Source organism: Coregonus lavaretus (genome assembly GCF_964263955.1).
Source record: "Coregonus lavaretus genome assembly, chromosome: 24".
Taxonomy (NCBI): Eukaryota; Metazoa; Chordata; class Actinopteri; order Salmoniformes; family Salmonidae; genus Coregonus; species Coregonus lavaretus.
The window spans coordinates 20,566,085-20,586,607 of NC_140011.1; the positions used below are offsets into that span (position 1 = coordinate 20,566,085).

Sequence of the window (20,523 nt, forward strand, 5' to 3'; positions counted from 1 at the left end):
AGTAAGAACGATACGTGCTTTCACGTCAGAGTCTCCAAAAACACCAGAAAAAGTCGCTAGATTTGTCGCTAGTCGATTTTTTGAAAATTCATCATTTGGTGTTTTGTTGATGGTGGTGGAAAAAACAGTCTCAGGCGCTGCTCCAGAATCTCCCATAAGTGTTCAATTGTGTTAAGATTTGATGACAGACACCATTTAAACCCCCTATAATCCTCTGAGACCCCTCTTTCCAAGTCAGAGATCACTTCTAGACATTATTGTGCTACTGGGCATTTTTATACACGACCCTAAGCATGATGGGACATTAATTGCTTAATTAACTCAGGAACAACACCTGTGTGGAAGCACCTGCTTTCAATATACTTTGTATCCCTCATTTACTGAAGTATTCCCTTTATTTTGGAAGTTACCTGTATCTAAGTTAATGAACACACAGGTAAACAGAAAAGTTTTTATTCATGATAACAAAAAAACAAAATCCCTTAGGAGTATATATATACACACACTTCAAAGCTTTACACCGCAACGTGTTCAGTTATTGGTTATACATTTTCTCAACTCAAAATTCTTTACAGAACTCCTCCCGAATGGACCTTCTCATAATACAGTTTGTGTAGAACCCTCAGCAGCACACCCTAGTGGTAGGGGAGAGCTGGTGCTCCAAGGAGAGGTAGCCCACTCCTTCCAGTTTGCAATCTTGGTGATAAATTGTGTTGTATCCAGCAGAGGTTTGATGGACAGGTGAGGTGAGCCTCTTGTCTATGCTGCAGAAAGACAGGCTTGTCTGACACTCTGGGCCCAAGTATTGAGCAGTGCAGTCACTGAGTGCTTGTCTGGGAGCTGTAGGAGCTTGGAGGTCATGTTTCTGTGAACGTTTTGTAGGAAGGGGTTGGCACCTGGAGAGTAAAGGAAGACAAAGTGATGCATAAATCAACTCGAAAATGCATTGAAACCTGAAAGACTAGGTAAAAAGATTATAATTTAAAAAAGGTTTTAAAAATGTGTTGTTTTGCTGAACATTTTATTTGTAACATTTTAAACTGTCAAGGTAATGTTGGGCTACTTTTTCCATTACACCCAAAGTTAAAGTAGAGTACATTTGACTAAAACAGGCTCCATAGTGGTATGTATAGTGCATTCGGAAAGTATTCAGACCCCTTGACTTTTTCCACAATTAGTTACGTTACAGCCTTATTCTAAAATTGATTTAATAGTTTTTCCCCACTCAATCTACACACAATACCCCATAATGACAAAGCAAAAAACAGTTTTGGACATTTTTGCAAATATCACATTTACATAAGTATTCAGACCCTTTACTCAGTACTTTGTTGAAGCACCTTTGGCAGCGATTACAGTCTTGAGTATGACGCTACAAGCTTGGCACACCTGTATTTGGGGAGTTTCTCCCATTCTTCTCTTCAGATCCTCTCAAGCTATGTCAGGTTGGATGGGGAGCGTCGCTACACAGCTATTTTCAGGTCTTTCCAGAGATGTTAGATCGGGTTCAGGTCCGGTCTCTGGCTGGGCCACTCAAGGACATTCAGAGACTTGTCCCGAAGCCACTCCTGCATTGTCTTGGCTGTGTGCTTAGGGTCGTTGTCCTGTTGGAAGGTGAACCTTTGCCCTAGTCTGAGGTCCTGAGCGCTCTGGAGCAGGTTTTCAGTAAGGATCTCTCTGTACTTTGCTCCGTTCATCTTTCCCTTGATCCTGACTAGTCTCCCAATCCCTGCCGCTAAAAAACACCCCCACAACATGATGCTGCCACCACCATGCTTCACCATAGGGATGGTGCCAGGTTTCCTCCAGATGTGACGCTTGGCATTCAGGCCAAAGAGTTCAATCTTGGTTTCATCCGACCAAAGAATCTTGTTTCTCATGGTCTTGAGAGTCTTTTAGGTGCCTTTTGGCAAACTCCAAGTGGGCTGTCATGTGCCTTTTACTGAGGAGTGGCTTCTGTCTGGCCAGTCTACCATAAAGGCCTGATTGGTGAGTGCTGCAGAGATGGGGGCGGCGCACAATTGGCCCAGCGTTGTCCAGGGGAGGGAATGGCCGGCAGGGATGTAGCTCAGTTGGTAGAGCATGGCGTTTGCAACGCCAGGCTTGTCTGTTCGATTCCCACGGGGGGCCAGTATGAAAAATAAAAAAATAATGTATGCACTAACTGTAAGTCGCTCTGGATAAGAGCGTCTGCTAAATGACTAAAATGTAAATGTAATGGTTCTCCCATCTCCACAGAGGAACTCTGGAGCTCTGTCAGAGTGACCATCGGGTTCTTGGTCACCTCCCTGACCAAGGTCCTTCTCCCCCGATTGCTCAGTTTGGCCGGGGGCCAGCTCTAGGAAGAGTCTTGGTGGTTCCAAACTTATTCCATTTAAGAATGATGGAGGCCACTGTTCTTGGGGACCTTCAATGCTGCAGACATTTTTTGGGACCCTTCCCCAGATCTGTGCCTCGACACAATCCTGTCTCGGAGCTCTACGGACAATTCCTTCCACCTCATGGTTTGTTTTTTGCTCTGACATGCACTGTCAACTGTGGGACCTTATATAGACAGGTGTGTGCCTTTCCAAATCATGTCCAATCAATTGAATTTACTACAGGTGGACTCCAATCAAGTTGTAGAAACATCTCAAGGATGATCAATGGAAACAGGATGACCCTGAGCTCAATTTCGAGTCTCATAGCAAAGGGTCTGAATGCTTACGTAAATAAGGTATCGTTTTTTATTTTTAATACATTTTAAAATGTCTAAAAACCTGTTTTCGCTTTGTCATTATGGGATATTGTGTGTAGATTCATGATTATTATTATTTTAAAATCCATTTTAGAATAAGGCTGTAACCTAACAATGTGGAAAAGGTCAAGGGGTCTGAATATTTCCGAATGCACTGTATGGGTACAGAGAAAGCCAGTGTCTCTTACCATACACTTGCCCGTCGTCTGCCCACTGAGGGCTCTGGTCTGGGTAGTCTGCAGGGATGCTGAGCTGGAGAGGAGGCACACTTGGCAGGTTCTTGTCATCTGGAAGAGAGAAGCAGGGAATAACGTCAGACATCAATTCATTTTATATTTGAGGAAGAATAGTGTGATTTCCCCCGGCCTTCGTCTCAATGCCCTACACCAGGGGTTGGCCCGCAAGTGATTATTGACTCAGCCATGCCTTCTTGCCCATCATTTCCTCATCTCCCAGCCCTTCTAATGTGACTAACCCCGATGCTCCTCTCTCTTTTTCCCCTGCCCCGCTACAAAGTTTCTCCTTGCAGGCGGTCACTGAGTCTGAGGTGCTAAAGGAGCTCCTTATACTTCACCCCAAAAAAACATCTGGGTCAGATGGTTTAGATCCTTTCTTCTTTACGGTTGCAGCCCCTATCATCGCTGAGCCTGTCTCTCCTCTCTGGGGAGGTTCCCATTGCTTGGAAGGCAGCCATGGTGCGTCCTTTATTTAGAGAGGGAGATCAAATTGATCCTAACTGTTATAGGCCAATTTCTATTTTGCCCTGTTTATCAAAAGTGTTGAAAAAACTTGTAAATAATCAACTGACTGGCTTTCTTGATGTCTACAGTATTCTCTCTGGTATGCAATCTGGTTTCCGTTCAGGTAATGGATGTGTCACTGCAACCTTAAAGGTCCTAAATGATGTCACCGTTGCCATTGATTCTAAGCAATGTTGTGCTGCTATTTTTATTGACTTGGCCAAAGCTTTTGATACGGTAGACCATTCCATTCTTGTGGGCCGGCTAAGGAGTATTGGTGTCTCTGAGGGGTCTTTGGCCTGGTTTGCTAACTACCTCTCTCAAAGAGTGCAGTGTATAAAGTCAGAACACCTACGTTCCACACCACTGCCTGTCACCAAGGGAGTACCCCAAGGCTCGATCCTAGGCCCAACGCTCTTCTCAATTTACATCAACAACATAGCTCAGGTAGTAGGAAGCTCTCTCATGCATTTATATGCAGATGTTACAGTCTTATACTCCGCTGGCCCCTCCCCGGATTTTGTGTTAAACGCTCTAAAACAAAAATGTCTAAGTGTCCAACAAGCTTTCTCTGCCCTTAAACTTGTTCTGAACACCTCCAAAACAAAGATCATGTGGTTCGGTAAGTAGAATTTCCCTCTCCCCACCAGTGTGATTACTACATCTGAGGGTTTAGTACTTGGAAGTATGGCTAGACGGTACACTCTCTCAGCACATATCCAAGCTGCAGGCTAAGGTTAAATCTAGACTTGGTTTCCTCTATCGTAATCGCTCCTCTTTCACTCCAGCTGCCAAACGAACCCTGATTCAGATGACCATCCTACCCATGCTAGATTACGGAGGCTTAATTTATAGATCGGCAGGTAAGGGTGCTCTCGAGTGGCTAGATGTTCTTTCCATTTGGCTATCAGATTTGCCACCAATGCTCCTTCCTATCTATCTATCTGAGATACCTACTGCAACCCTCATCCTCCTCATACAAAACCCGTTCTGCCAGTCACATTCTGTTAAAGGTCCCCAAAGCACACACATCCCTGTGTCGCTCCTCTTTTCAGTTCGCTGCAGCTAGCGACTGGAACGAGCTGCAAAAGAACACTCAAACTGGACAGTTTTATCTCCATCTCTTCATTCAAAGACTCAATCATGGACACTCTTACTGACACTTGTGGCTGCTTTGCGTGATGCATTGTTGTCTCTACCTTCTTGCACTTTGTGGTGTTGTCTGTGCCCAATAATGTTTGTACCATGTTTTGTGCTGCTGCCATGTTGTGTTGCTACAGTGTTGTTGTCATGTGTTGGTACCATGCTGTGTTGTCATGTGTTGCTGCCATGCTGTGTTGTTGTCTTAGGTCTCTCTTTATGTAGTGTTGTGGTGTCTCTCTTGCCATGATGTGGGTTTTGTCCTATACTTTTAATCCCAGCCCCTATCCCCAGATGAGGCCTTTCGGTAGGCCGTCATTTTAAATAAGAATTTGTTGTTAACTGACTTGGCTAGTTAAATAAAGGTTCGATAAAATAATTTGCAGTGTACAAATGATTATGAATCGCCCCCCCGACCATCTGCTCCAACAAAAATCGGCCCGCAACTGAATCTAGTTGCCTACCTCAGCCCTTAACTCACCTAGTTTACAGATGAGGTGCACAGTGCCGTTGTTACTGCAGAACGAGGGGTCCAGGTTGACCAGGAACTTGGCATTAAGACGGGCCACCTCCCCCTGCAGGATGTTGGGGATGGTTTGACGTTCATCCTCCTCGTGTTTCCTCTTCCGGGCCGCGATGATGGGGCCCCTGTGGAGTGGAGGAGAGAATAAAGATGGGTGTCAGATGACAGTGAGTCCATTGCTACTGTACTCTTAACACACTTTCTATATGTACTGTAGGAAATGAAGATGGTCTTGTATCAACAACAGAGTGGTGGACAGATCTGAAGCAGAGTTGCTCCAAAATGCCCGTCGAAAATAAGCTGAGGGGGGAAAAAAACTTTCCTACCCTGATCTAAAGTGTAGTGTTTCTGGACATGAAGGAGTGGTTAGGGTAAACTCACGTGATGGGCGGCCCGTGGATGGCTGTCATGGCTGGGGCGAAGGTACGGTACAGGGAATGGTTGAAGACAGGCGAGCGGATGTTTGCCATGACGGCATCCAAGAGTGGCTGGCACAGGTACTGCTGCTTGGTGCAGGGCACAGGTGGAGGGGGTGGCGTCGGCTAGAACAGGTTTAGCAAAAAGTCAGTTAATTAGCAAATAGACAAACGTTTTGTTAAATTGCTGACGATTCACATTCAATGGGTAACATTTATGAACTCACAACAGAAAGAGATTGAGAACCAAGGAGCAATAGAACAGCACAAAGATAATCAACAGGATTTTAAAAAGTGGTCTCACGCTTACCACAGCCATATCATTCTTCAGTTTCTCCAGTGCTATCTCACACTTCTGTAAGGTTCTGAGAGGGCACCTGCAAGTCCGGGAGAGGAGATGTCCTTCAATAACCATTGCTGAGAAAAACATGGATGGACACTGACACACATAAGCAACACACTTATTATTTTACCTTGTGTTGGGGTCAGTGAGAATGTTCAGCAGGCTCTTCATCTTACTCAGGTCCTTTTTCCTATCTGTTGGGAACACACACTCCTTTAGTGAGTGGGAACAGCCAAGAGGGGACAGAAAAGTAAGAAAGAGCATGGCGTGAGGGCATACCTTCGTTTTTGTCTATCTTGTTGATCATCCTGCGCAGTGGCTCGATGTATTTGGAGAGCTGTTTGAGTTTCTCCATGTACTGCTGGTCCTCCAGCTGATTGGCCCCGGATGGACTCATCACTGAACTGGGGTTCCCTACACATCACCAGACAACCACATGGGACAACAATTAGAATCCTCATGTACATTTAATATGTGTTTACATAGTCTTGGGGACACAGGGAAAAGGCATGATTGGTCTTCCAATATTTGGCATAGAATGCAAATAGAAAATTAAGAGGTTCCAGACAAATTTAAATCCTACATAAAGCCGATTAAGAATGTAAACTATAGTAAGGAAAACAATCAGATGTGAGGTATGAGATATAGGGGCTTAGGCCCCGACCTCTGCTCCAGTGAGGAGCTGGGACAGTACCTGGGGTGTTGAGGGGTCCTGGGGAGGGGACGCTATAGTTCTGGGGGGTGCGTGCGGTGGCTGGGCTATGCGAGGGCTGGGGGGACGGGCTAGGCTGGAAGCTACCTGGCGACGGTGTGGGACCAGAACTGCTGTGAAGAAACACAATACAGGTTCACAGTTGACACCAGAGAATGTCATTCCATTTCAAGACTAGACCTGAAATAAAACTTTAGAATGCCATATTCAAGTCAATAAGAGCGCTACATGAAGTGAGAGTGGGCTTGTCATCTTTGCTCACCTGACTGAGTTGGGCTGGGAGGATGGGGGCTGTGGGGATGGCTGTGGCTGGGGAGGGGGGGGCATGGACTGGGGGGTCTGCACTTGTACCGGCGAGGGCGATGACATCATCTGGTGCTGCTGAACCTACGGAGGGGGTGAAAAGAAAAGAGGGGGGCTCACACCAGACGAACCATCCAACCTAGATAGCAGGGGGGAAAAACCTCCTTCATGACATCACAATCCTCAGCCATTACACCGACCAGGGCCTGAGTGCCTACTGAGGAAGACAGGAAGAAAATATTTTAGTGTCTTATTGGTACTTACCATACACAATGAATACTGGCCAGATGCCCTTACACTGAGCAAAATAATCCATTGCATTTCCAATCACATCTATAGGCCTACCCTTAATGGATTCCAAATGGGAACCTGCTTGTAGAAGGTCCAACTCTCTTTCCGTGAATCCACATACAACTCTATACTGAGCATGAGAACTGATGTTTACTATCAATTCCACTGGTCTGTATAAGGAGCAGAAGAGGAGGTTTGGGTAGAATGGGGAGCAGATTTGAGGGCTGCACTGAGGGATGAGGGTTGGCATAAGGAAGCACACCAGAGGGACACGGTTTTAGGTGAGGTGGTGTCACCATGAGGGTCGGGTCAGGGTCAGAGTAGGAACACCGCCTGCTCGCTCTACCCTGGCGTAAATACCTGTGGCATTTGCTGTCCTCCCATGGCAGCAGAGTTTGGAGGTATGGCAGGGTTCGGGGCAGCGCGGGGCAACCGGGGTGGAATTTGCATCCCAGGGCGGGGCATCATCATCTTGGAGGACAGAGGGGACAACATACATGTCACAAGCAAAACAAGAAATGCAATGCATCAGCGGAGATGCACATGCACGCACATAAAATGCATTCAGACATATGAATGCACTCTCCCAGGAGCAAGACTTGTAAGGTACATTACACAAGCAGACATGCACAAACACATGCATGCACATCAAACAGACCCACAGTTACAGTCATATCTTAAAACCCTGGTGAGAGAGACAGCGTTGCCAAGCGTGTGACCCTGTCTCCGGGGTCAGAGGGCACAGAACAAATGGTTGCCATGACAACAGTGATGAACATGCTCCCTCTCCTCTTTAATCACAAGGCCAAACCACGCAGTGGTATGACAGTTATTTAAATGGCTTAGCTAAGTACAATAGGTAAATATTGTCAACTGACTAGAAATAACATAGATCACAATATTTGGTTACAAAATTATTCAACATTAATTTATTCAACATTAAAGCTATTAATATTAATCTCAAAATACCCATTTAGATTATTATTAATTTTTTAGACATTGTTTCTAGTCTGGAAACTATTTAAATTGTTTTATCAAACGACGGTTGCATAGATAGGTATTGCATTTTGAATAGCCGCCAATGATGGAACCCCATTGGTACCCCCAGTAGGAGGCTTGGCAGTGATTTCCCAAACCGTATCTATTGGTCAATTGGATGAGTGAGTGGGGGGGCACTTCAATGATTGATGATGCCATGTATTTGCATCTACAGTAACAGTAGAGCTGGTAGATGCAGCAGCCGAGTTAAATAATATGATTGGTTTGCAGGGCAGAGTAGGCATGCAGTTGCAGCATTCACTGCATGAACAACACACATGCATGGAGCAGGAACAAGACATTCTAACGTAGCTCTGAGGTACAATAAAGAGACATCCTCTGGTAGATAAACTTTATTTTATCTCAGCAGCCCACCCGTGGGTTTCATTCTGAGAAACGCAGCTGCACACTTCCAGGGATTTGCAATAGGGAGAAGTAGCGGTGGGGTGAAGAGGTCTGGGTGAGTTCTAGTTTGGTAGAGAAGAAAGGGATGGGGGAAGTGGCTTGTGGAAGTGAATCCTAGCTCCATCCCTATTTTGATTGGAAGCGATAGAGACAGGAGGAGTACCAAGCCTATCAGGGAATTCTCAGAAAGCATCATATGCAAATGACAACAAACTAAATTGATTTCCTGGGTTACGTAGGAGACTCATCATTCAGTTCAAACCAAAGAACCCCTGAGCCATCAAGCAGCAATGTTGCAATTATAAGAATAGATGCAAACGTAACTCTCTGTAGGTAATGTGGAGCTATAAAACAAGAACTATTACCTCCTGGCTATGGCAGTAGCTTAAGTATGGCAACAGGCAGCACAGAAAAATATCCTTCGTCTTCCTCAAGTCATTTGACATCAACAGAAGAGCTTGCGACACAAAATTAAATCAACTGTTGAAATTCCAAAGGGGTAAATCTGAAAGCATGCACTCACACCAGGCCAGGCTCAGTGACAAGTGGCAGTCCCCAGTCAGTCAATCAGTCCCACTACACACCAACTTGCAGTGCTGTGCTCTTACCTGTCCAGGTACTGCTGCAGCTAGCTGGGCCTGAGCCGCAGCCTGTTGGGCTTGCTGCGCTGCCTGCTGCTGCTGCTGCTGCTGTTGCATCGCTCTAGCCTGGCCACACACACAAAGAACACACAGCACATACACACACATAGGGAAGAAAGCAAGCAGAGGGGTGTGTAAAAAAAGATACTGGAATAGGTGTGTTATCCCAGAGACTATAGATTATGAATTTAGAGTGGACAACAAAAGGTCACCACTATTCTACAGAGGGTGAACTAAACTTAAGGTTCATATTTTTCCATAACACCACCTCTGCTTTACCTGCAAGGCTTGGATCTTGAGCTGTTGCTGCTGCTGACTGAGCGAGCTGATGGGCACGTGCTGTGTGGGGGTCATCTGCCCAGCCAGAGACTGGGGCACCATGCCCTGCTGCTGCTGGGAGTGGGGGGGTAGCTGGGCCGCCTGGGGCTGAGACTGGGCCTGAACCTGTTGCTGTTGTTGTTGCTGCTGCTGCTGGACCATGTGCTGGATGGACTGCGCCTGGGCTTGTGCTTGGGCCTGCGCCTGGGCTTGTGCTTGGGCCTGTGCTTGGGCCTGTGCATGCTGCTGTTGGAGTTGTAACTGAACTATCTGCTGTTGTTGCTGGAGCCTTGATGGGTGCATCTGAAGAGAGAGATGGGGAGGGCGTGTAAATACTTAAAGATACAGATTATTAAAAGATCAACCAATTTAACTGCCTTCTGTATGTCTCTGTTAGCTTTTAATATACATCTAGGCATGCTATCATGGTGGGGCTTTTGAGCTTATACAGGGACGCAAACTGGTGAGGGCCCAAAGGTGAAAATAATTGTCACAATACCAACATTTTACTAAAGATGTCATACCAGGCCGAGTATCACCATACCGAGTAGTATCATGATCCTACAGGGTTTGCCCCCACCGATAACTTGTTATCCATCCAAAAACGTGCGGCACATGAGTAGTTTAAATCGGCCCGCGACATGGTTTATAAAATTATATAAAATGTGTGCCAATTCGCGGTAGAAAGGGGAGAAGGTAGCTCCAGTAATATGAGTGGTTTGGGCTACAAACTCATGCTCCGTTTTTTCCTCTATGGCCCTGGCACTAAGAGGCGAAATGAAAAGATGCGTATCCACTTCACTTGCGCTGCATGCCGCTCCAATAATGTCTGCACACCCCAGCTCACCATCACGGCTAAATAACATTTAAAAACTGATGAAGATGCACAGAAAGAACGGACAGAGAGAAGCAGCTGAGTAGGCTAATGGCTTGTTAGGGGATGTGGTTGGCTGCCCACGGCTGTCACGTGATATTAGATGAAGCACTCATTCTGACATGACATATCTGACATCACGCTCTGAACTCTGATATTCTATTTGTAGGATGTGTAAGGATGCATTCTGTGCTCAGTCATTCATTTCGAGAGAGAGAAGGTAGTGATCACAGGGAGAAGATCTGTTTGCGGCTCTTTTGTATAGCTCAATGGGTGATACACTCTGCGTCTGCCGACTTTTCATCAGACCCCCACCCCAAAGTATTTTTTACAGATCTACACAATTCACGTGGATTACCTATTCTGAGATCCAAACGGCGAATATCGCCGGAAATTGACAAGTATTGCATCCCTGTTATACCTGGTTCTGTTGTTGCTGGTTTTGGGCCTGCTGCTGCTGCTGGTTTTGGTGCTGCTGTTGGAGCTGTTGGTTCTGATGGTGTTGCTGCTGTAACTGTTGCAGCTTCAGCTGCTGCTGGACCTGAAACTGCTGCTGCTGTATGGCTGTCTGTTGTTGCATTGCTGTCTGCTGCTGCTGCTGCTGCTGCTGCTGCATGGCCGTCTGTTGCTGTTGTTGCATGGCTGTCTGTTGCTGCTGTGCCTGGAACTGCTGGAACTGAATGGACTGCTGCTGCTGGGCAATCTGCTGCATCTGCATCTGCCCTGGACCTCCTACTACAGGGAGGATGTGGACAAAACAGACACACATCCTCCATCTGAGAACTTGGGGAAAGCCCTGGAGGAAAAGCCCTACACCTGAGCGTTACTGAGGAAACAGAAATATGAGTATGGAGTAGTGTCTGTGAGCCGAGTTGAGCGGTGCGAAATCCAGCTCATTGCACACAGAGCGCTCCACGTCCTTTTCCCCAGCTCCAGTCAAATTGTGCCCGCTCCGCTCCTCACTCTGCTCCCACTCATCTCTGCTCACATGCTCTGAGCCTCATGGAGGACACAGGAATATTAGTTTGGAGGTCCCTGATCGAAAATCTAAATGTCATGACCAGTAGGCTACTGATCCAATTGTTTCTGTGGGCTAACAGACAGCAGCATTCAAATAAACATGAATAAAGTGAGAAAGTTAAATAGCTTCAGAAATACACTCACTCGCTTGAGGATTTCCAGCCACACCTGCCATTGCATGCTGACCCATTTGCATCTGCCCCATGGTCCCCATGCCACCCATGGGCGCACCAGGTGGCCTAGGCCCCATGACAATGCCCCCTGGAACCCCTGGAACACCAGTGAGATTTGTCAGGGCATTCATGGGATCTGGAAGAGGGGAGACAATATATACATTGACACATGGGCAGCAGCATGAGTAGCTACATATATATTCTTCTGAATGTCTTTTAGTAATAGAAAACATATTTTGCAAAATCACAACACAACTCACCCAGACCTCCTTGTGCCTTTTTATCTGCAAAACAAAACATATACCATTACGTAACTCGACTTTACAGAATAGTTGTCTTGAAAAATATGAACAAGAGTTAGACCTACATTGCAGATGTGGGGTACTTACGAATGTCTCTGAAGTGAATGATCAACCTTGCTACCAGGGACAAGTATTCTTCCTGTTCAGAAGTAAACAATAACACCATTATTATACTGAACAAAAATAGAAATGCAACATGTAAAGAGTTGGTCCCATGTTTCATGAGCTGAAATAAAAGATCCCAAAAATGTTCCAAATGCACAAGAAGCTTATTTCTCGCATACTTTGTGCACAAATTTGTTTACATCCCTGTTAGTGAGCATTTCTCCTTTGCCAAAATAATCCATCCACCTGACAGGTGTGGCATATCATGAAGCTGATTATACAGCATGATCATTACACAGGTGCACCTTGTGCTGGGGACAATAAAAGACTACTAAAATGTGCAGTTGTCACAACACAATGCCACAGATGTCTCAAGTGTTGAGGGAGCGTGCAATTGGCATGCTGACTGCAGGGATGTCCACCGGAGCTGTTGTCAGATAATTTAATGTTCATTTCTCTACCATAAGCCGCCTCCAACGTTGTTTTAGAGAATTCGGCAGTACGTCCAACCGACCTCACAACCACAGACCACACCAGCCCAGGACCTCCACATCCGGCTTCTTTACCTGCGGGATCGTCTGAGACCAGCCATCCGGACAGCTGATAAAGCAGTGGGTTTGCACAACCAAAGAATTTCTGCACAAACTGTCAGAAACCTCCTCAGGGAAGCTCATCTGCATGCTCGTCGTCCTCACCAGGGTCTTGACCTGACTGCAGTTCAGCATCGTAACCGACTTCAGTGGGCCAATGCTCACCTTCGATGGTCACTGGCACGCTAGAAAAGTGTGCTCTTCACGGATGAATCCCGGTTTCAACTGTACCGGGTAGATGGCAGACAGTGTAGTGTGTATGGTGTCGTGTGGGCGAGCAGTTTGCTGATGTCAACGTTGTGAACAGAGTGCCCCATGGTGGCGGTGGGGTTATGGTATGGGCAGGCATAAACGAAGGACAACGAACACAATTGCATTTTATTAATGGCAATTTGAATGCACAGACATACCGTGACGAGATCCTGAGGCACATTGTTGTGCCATTCATCCGCCGCCATCACCTCATGTTTCAGCATGATAATGCACGGACCCATGTCGCAAGGATCTGTACACAATTCCTAGATGCTGAAAATGTCCCAGTTCTTCATGGCTTGCATACTCACCAGACATATCACCCATTGAGCATGTTTGGGATGCTCTGGATCACCATGTACAAAAGTGTGCTCCAGTTCCCGCCAATATCCAGCAACCTCGCACAGCCATTGAAGAGAAGTGGGACAACATTCCACAGGCCACAATCAACAGCTTGATCAATTCTATGCAAAGGAGATGTGTCGCGCTGCATGAGGCAAATGGTTGTCACACCAGATACTGGTTCTGATCCACGCCCCTACTTTTTTTTATGCATCTGTGACCAACAGATGCATATCTGTATTCCCAGCCATGTGAAATCCATAGATTATGGTCTAATGGATTTATTTCAATTGACTGATTTCCTTATATGGACTGTAACTCAGTAAAATCTTTGAAATTGTTGCATGTTGCGTTTATATTTTTGTTCAGTGTAGATGAGAGATGGTCATTCTTCACCAATAATTCCAGTTACTCATATACAATGTTCCTGAGTGTTGTCTGATGATCCATGATGAGGTTACTGGGTGTGTGTAAATTAAAAATGTTCACTCACTCTAGATTTGGCTTTGACGTAAACATGGTTCTCCATTTCATTGCTGGACTTCGTGTGTGCAGTCCCAGCCTTTCTCATCGCCTCTTCACTAAAAAAGAGAAAGTGATTCAGATCAAACGAATGTTGTGATATTATATATTTTTGCCTGCTGTATTTTGCTACCACACATTCCAGTGACATCATATTACTGGCAGATGAAGTGCATTTTACTCTAAGTGAGGCCAAGCAGGAATGTCACCGGGTCTGTAATGACTGTACATAGCATCTTGCTAACTAGCCAGCTAACATTACCTAGCTAGTTACATAGCAAGCGAAGTAACGATAGCAAAGGCTAGCTGGCTAGCCAGCTAGTTTGGCTAACCTTTAGCTGAACGCCCAATTAGTTAGTCTCAAAACTTCTAGAAAAAAGGCAAGCATTTTTATGGTCAAATAAGAAAACATGCAGCTAACTGTATCAACCCCGATGATGTATTGCTTACGGCCTCATTTCAAGCATGTTCCGTAGCTAACGATAAGCTAAAATAGCTGGCTAACTGTAGTGAGCTAGCCACTGTCGTGATAATAGCGGAGTAACTAAAATATCGCAACGTTTACAAACAGTTTTAATAAAACTAAATTGTCTCACATTTGTGCAACAACTTTCTGTCGGAATGCAGGGCTTCTCCAATCGCTTTCTGGTCCTGGGACCTCCATTGCAGACATCGTTTTTAGACTAGCGGCAAATGTACGCTTTGAATGAATGCAGCACCAAAAAGCATAAACAGAAAAAATTAACGTACTTCCGGTTTAAATTTTCCATCCATTCAAGAGCTGCTACATCTGCAACAATGATTAGATTGATCTTAGTAGTGATTAATGTGATAAGCTAATATTTGACTGGAAACTAATCATTTCAATGGGGGTGGAATTTTAGGAGTAGGCCTATGAATTACATGGGTCTACAAAGCTTTCTAGTCTAAGTTGTTTTGCAACATGAAGTGAGGCGTCTGCATGGGGCTGTGCGTTTGAACTGCAAGGATGTACAATGTAACTGTGAGACGAGGAATTAGACGTGCATTGTTTTACATGTAGTGAGGTGATTTTTTTTAAAAATATATATATTTTTTTTTTTTCTTCCAGGGATAGCAGCAGTACCAGCTTCAAAGCATCGCCATGTAATTGGAATATTCTGTAATGGGAGCTATAGTTTTGTTAATGTGGTATATGATTTAATTATGTTCACCCATGTTAACTCAGTCTCTCTTCCTGGGACCTCAGTCTATTCAGAATCTATTTCAGGATCCTGTGACCTCGCCACTAGTTTCCATTGCCCACTAGAGGGTGTTGAAATCGAGGAAACCAGAAAGTGTCCTGAAATCCAGCAGTCACACAAACACAGATTGCATCACCCAAATAGCCTTAATGCATACATTTTTTATATAAATTACAGTGTATTTAATGGGTGATTTTTTATTTGAAAGGGGAAGTGTATTTTAAATGGACAAAGAAACCGGTCTTACTTTGATGTGCATAGGCCTACAGTTTATCCATCTTTGTCCTTCTTTCCAACACTGCCATATTAGTTGTTGTTTTTTGTGTGTTTTTATTGATTTTACCGAATTTTCTGTCATGCCTGGATGAGGCATTTGTATGTTTTTTTCCCCCCACTTGAACCTAACAACCTACTTTGTGTTGCTTCCTGTGGGAGTCGTAATTTGAGTAATTCTGACCCATTTATTCCCCATCACCAAAGACCTTTATTGCAATAGAAGGCTCTGCCCATCACCAACATCACGTATCCCTTCTGTAGTCATGTTTGTAAGTTAATCAAGTGAAAATGAAACAAATTACTTAGAAGGCATTTTTGGGGAACCATAATGCAGAAATTATAGATAAATCAGTAGGTTCACAGAAATTCTGTAAATCCTTCTATATGGTATTTAATTTCCCCCTTGGTCAGTGAAGTAGCCTATTTGTGGAATCAGCAGATATTATACATTCACATAAAAAAAACTCCTATTTGTTTTCATCCAATTTGTTGAACCAGTGAGCCTTTGCAGGAATTGGCAGGCGTTAGCCTTTAAGAATCAGTGGGTGCAAATCTATTAACATTCAGACTGTGTTGCAGTGATGAGACCAACTCTGTGCCAGCTGCAGTCTCAAGAGGTATGTACTCTGAAAACTCTTCTATTTCCAAACCAAGAGAGCAAGATAGAAACTGAATGTGGCCAAATGTTATGGTTGCCTCACAAAATCTACAAAACAACCTCTCATGCTAATGCTAGTCCTAATGCCATGCATGTATTCATTTTCATTATGGTTTATGGCAGGATTTTGGGTGGCAATGTTTCCTGCATTCAAATGCATCTTGTCCCTTTCAGAATAGAAGGCTGAGTGTGGGGAGGCCCAAGTTGATGTGTCACGGTTCTATGCCAGATGACACTTCAGAGGAGCTTGAATGGAGGGGAAGTTGAGGATCGACAGGAATTGAAAATAGGGAAATATGCTGGTGGGGACATCTATTCTTGAATTATGTGTAGACTGAATAGCGTACACTAGGCTAATCATCTAGCAGGACCCTATACTTGAAGCACAAATTGCCTTCTGAATCACAGCCCATTTAAAAACTATACATTTGTTTAAAGGTTAACCATCAAGGTCCTCCTATGATTTGGACATAATGATGTCCTCCTATGTGGTCAACATGATTGGGTGTAGGTAGGCTAAGAACCTGTTTTTACCTCCACTCATCATCAGTGGGGTTTTTCAGGCACTTAGAGGGATAAGCCTACTAATTATCCAATACATTGTGTCATTTCAGATAGGCATCTGTAGTGATATAATTTTTTTCAGAAACCCACAATGCGATTTTTTTACCATCACTAGCTAGGTTTCCATCCAATTGTCGACAGATTTTCATGCACATTTTCTAATATCCGCATAAAGAAAATATGCGCATTTACCCACCAGTGGTGTTTCCACAAAACTGAGTTGTTGCAGATAAAACTGTGTGTGTGATGACGTAAGGCAAATAAAATGTACTTTTGCGGGTAAAAATTTCATGTACCGAATAAAAATCTGATGTTCAATGTGTTTCCATCATATTTTCAACTTTAACAATAGGTTTGTCACAAAAAAACTGTTGCGTTAAATAGTAGGCTACATTTGCCAAATCTGGTTTTGGCACATGCGCTCTAGCCAACAGCTTGCAGATACAGTGTGGGTAGCTGAGTTCAGCATAACCGTGTAAATTCAGCATAATTTATTTCATCTGTAGCCTAATAAACTGCATGGTTTCCCAAATCATATTGGGAGGAGCACACACCATGTCATAGCGTGACTCCAAGTTTACTTAGATATCATGGTTATTATATAAATATGCATAAAGTCATTTCCACTGCCATTTCTCGCATAAATAATTTTACAGACACAAAAAGATTGCACTGTCGAAGAAATTATGTCTGCATTTATAAAATGTCCTGTTTCCATCACAGCTGTCCTGTTAGTTTTTTTTTTTATATGATATTACTTTATTCACATTAACCAAAACTGTGGATGGAAACGTGGTTACTAGCTACATTTCCATCCAATCTAGAATCCGCATAAAGAAAATATGCACATTTTAAGTAAACAAATGGACTTGTTGCAGATACAAATCAGTGCGTGATGAAGTAGTGCACACCAAACATACAAAATGTTCGCTTAAGTTTTCATGTACCAAATAAAAAATCGGAAGTTCAATATGTTTACATCGCATTTTCTACTCTAGCGATAGTTTTATAACAACATTTTTTGAGTTAAATAGCAAATGTGCCTACTCTGGTCTTGGCATGTGTGCTCTAGCCAACTGCTCACAGGTACAGTGCGGGTAGGCTGTGCTGGTAGGCTAGTCTAAATGATGAGATTATTATGAGATTTTATGCCAGTGAAGTCATACCATATAAAAAAAAATAATGACAGCTGTGATGGAAACAGGATGTTTCGGTACAATTCTTTAAATGCCTACATCATTTATTTCTCGACATGGTGCTATCTTTTTGTGTCAGTCAAATTAATTATGCCAGAAATGGCGGAGTCACGCAATTATATGGTGTGTGGTCCCACTATGACTAGAGAAACCATGCAGTGTAGTGCATATCGGAGTTGAAAAAGCAATGGAATCATATTCAACTTTAGATTTTTATTCAGTAGACCTACATGAAAACTTAAGCAAAAAGTAGTCTACATTTTGTGTACATTACCTCATCCCGCACTGATGTTTATCTGCAACAACTCCATTTGGGTGCACTCCTCAGTAAGGAAAGTAGCTATTGGCTGTCCTAAAAGTGGCTAAATGACGTCATCACATAATTTGCATAATTGGCTATGTGCATGTAATTGTGATGGACGCTGTAGGAGAGAGGAATAATGTCGTGGGAGAGACAAAAAGTGAGTAAAAAGCTGCGGGAGGACTGGGCCGCCTGTGAGTGCTTTGGAACCGTGGTCCCCCATCCCCACTGCAGCACCCGCTGCTCGTTGAGAAGAGGAAGAATGATATGTGCTTTAACATCAGAGTCTCCAATAACACCAGAAAAAGTCGCAAGATTTGTCACTAGTTGCTTTTTTTTTAATGTGTAGCTAGCGTACTGTTGTTGGCCGTGCTTGAGCAGCAGTGCTAGTGATGTGCAGTTCGCGAACGATTCGTTCTTTTTGAACGACTCTTTTTACTGACTCGAGAGTCATGATACATTTTTCTGACTCGTTCATGTTAGTCGTTCGTTTGACCTGCTAGTGCTGGCCGCAATGAGTCCTAGGCCTACAGAATGTTTAATACACGCTCAGCGGCTCCAGAGAAGTGCTCCGACCACCAACTGTGTGTCATATGCGCGCAGGGAAATATATCGGCCACAACTAGACCTCGTTTCAAATAGACCTATCAATAAATCATCTTATGTGTATGCCTAGCAATAAACCTTTTTTTTTTTTTTTTTTACATTGTTTAAAGCACACGACACACGTTTTACAAGTCTTTCACAAATGACAGCTCCAATAAGCACTATATGGTGAACGAGAATGGCTTGTAGAATCATGACTCTTTCGAGTTTTCAACGATTCGAAAAGATCAGAGTAAGTAAAACGAGCCGAACTTCACATCACTAAGCAGCACCAAAGATGATGGATATACTGACACAATACATGTCTCTCCGCCCTAACAATGAGAGTTATTTTCCACAAAGCGTCACGGCAGGCTGCCTAGCTCCCGCCTATCCTTTATAAAGTGTTTTTTTAAAATCAAAGTTACCTGGATGTAACGTGTCCTACTTATATCAGTACACTCATAACAACTTAAACATTATGAAACATATATTTGATCAAATAAAAACCTCACATGGCAAATAAACCATAAATTTTTTTGTTGATTAACCAGGTTTCCATCCAGCCTTTTTATGCGAGTAAAGTACATGTCGGATAAAAACAAATTCCACAAACTTTCCAAATGTTAACAAAACAAAATAAACTAGACAAGGTGGGATCATTTTGTCTGTCAAATTAATTATGCGAGAAATGTCGGTGGAACGCTTTGGAGTCACGTGATGACATGTTGCTTGGTCTTCCCAAAACGACTCATCAGGAAAGCATGCAGTTTATTAGGATACATATGAAATAAATGACGATGAACTTCACAAGGTGGTGAAGGTGCAAGGTGATGAGCTAGATGCTCCTTTCCAATAAATATCGAGGGTCTTATTCTGGTGACATGATCATCGATGCTTGGCTGACTTTTCACAAAATAATCTCTCTTTTGTCCATAATAATCTCATCATGTAGGCTATACATGCAATGTTGGCAAGAACGCAACTACCAATACCGGAGGTGGCACACGCTATATAATGCAACAATTCCGATGGAATTCCATTTGACTTGTATTTTTTTATATTTAGAATTTGGGAAAAGGTATATTTTTATGTGGACCACGTCATCACGCGCATACACATCTCTGATGGGAAAATGCTCATTTTTATGTGGATTTTAGAAAATTCGTATGAAAATCTGTCGTCATGGATGGAAACCGCTATTGACCTCCATACAAAACTCCTTGCTTGGTGAGCGAAACGAAAAAACGCCACCTGCTGGAGGAAGAAAGATTTTCAGCCGAGTTGGGCCTCTCTCTTCCTCTTCCTCTCTGGTAGCACTCGCTCGAGGCGTCAGTGACGTGCATATAGACTGGGTCGGCACTAGTTACCCCAGCCACAGTCATATACACCCCGCCTATTTCTACAATTTATCTTCTTAACATATGATTTTAAACCTAACCTTAACCCTACCCACACTGCTAACCCTAACCTTAAAGACCAAAAAGCAAATGTTTGTTTTCATTTAAAAAATGTAATAGCCCATGTTGACTTTGTGGCTGTGATATCTAGTGGAACTCGATAAACTGGGAGCGCGCAGACCCGCCCTCTAGCCGCCATTTTTCGGTCTCGGACTCCATCAGGCTGGAGGAGTGGAGCCGAGTATAAACAAGGGAAACAAAAATTATAGAGAGACCTTATTATTCAATTTTCCAGAGGATACAAATATACGCATCAAACTCGATTATTTAAAAACTATAAATGCATGAATTGGAGCAGAGTCACTCTTTTGTGAATTAATTTTGTGTGAAGACGTGTTGCAGGCAGCCATTTTTGTTACTGCCTCAAAAGTCTGTCGGGACTCCAGAAAAGGATTTTAAAAATATATTTCCCCGAATCGTGCCCAAGTTCGACCAAGAAGATACAAATTTACAATTTAGGCTCCAGCGCGCAG

The 20,523-nt window shown here is 43.7% G+C and overlaps 1 protein-coding gene across 1 annotated transcript; it reads right to left on the reverse strand.

Annotated features, from left to right (window-relative positions):
• Positions 1 to 439: 439 nt before the first annotated feature.
• On the reverse strand, positions 440 to 14,490 carry LOC311099306 (mediator of RNA polymerase II transcription subunit 15-like). The gene is made up of 18 exons (XM_084140027.1): positions 14,384 to 14,490; positions 13,759 to 13,846; positions 12,064 to 12,115; positions 11,935 to 11,958; positions 11,646 to 11,810; positions 10,903 to 11,216; positions 9,569 to 9,910; positions 9,257 to 9,355; positions 7,566 to 7,676; positions 6,874 to 6,998; positions 6,594 to 6,724; positions 6,179 to 6,313; positions 6,030 to 6,093; positions 5,867 to 5,933; positions 5,522 to 5,682; positions 5,099 to 5,265; positions 2,926 to 3,024; positions 440 to 896 (listed from the first exon to the last, which is right to left on the reverse strand). The coding sequence occupies exons 1-18, from the start codon at positions 14,458 to 14,460 to the stop codon at positions 760 to 762; spliced, it is 2,358 nt and encodes a 785-aa protein (XP_083996153.1). The 5' UTR covers positions 14,461 to 14,490; the 3' UTR covers positions 440 to 759.
• Between the last annotated feature and the right edge of the window lie 6,033 nt (positions 14,491 to 20,523).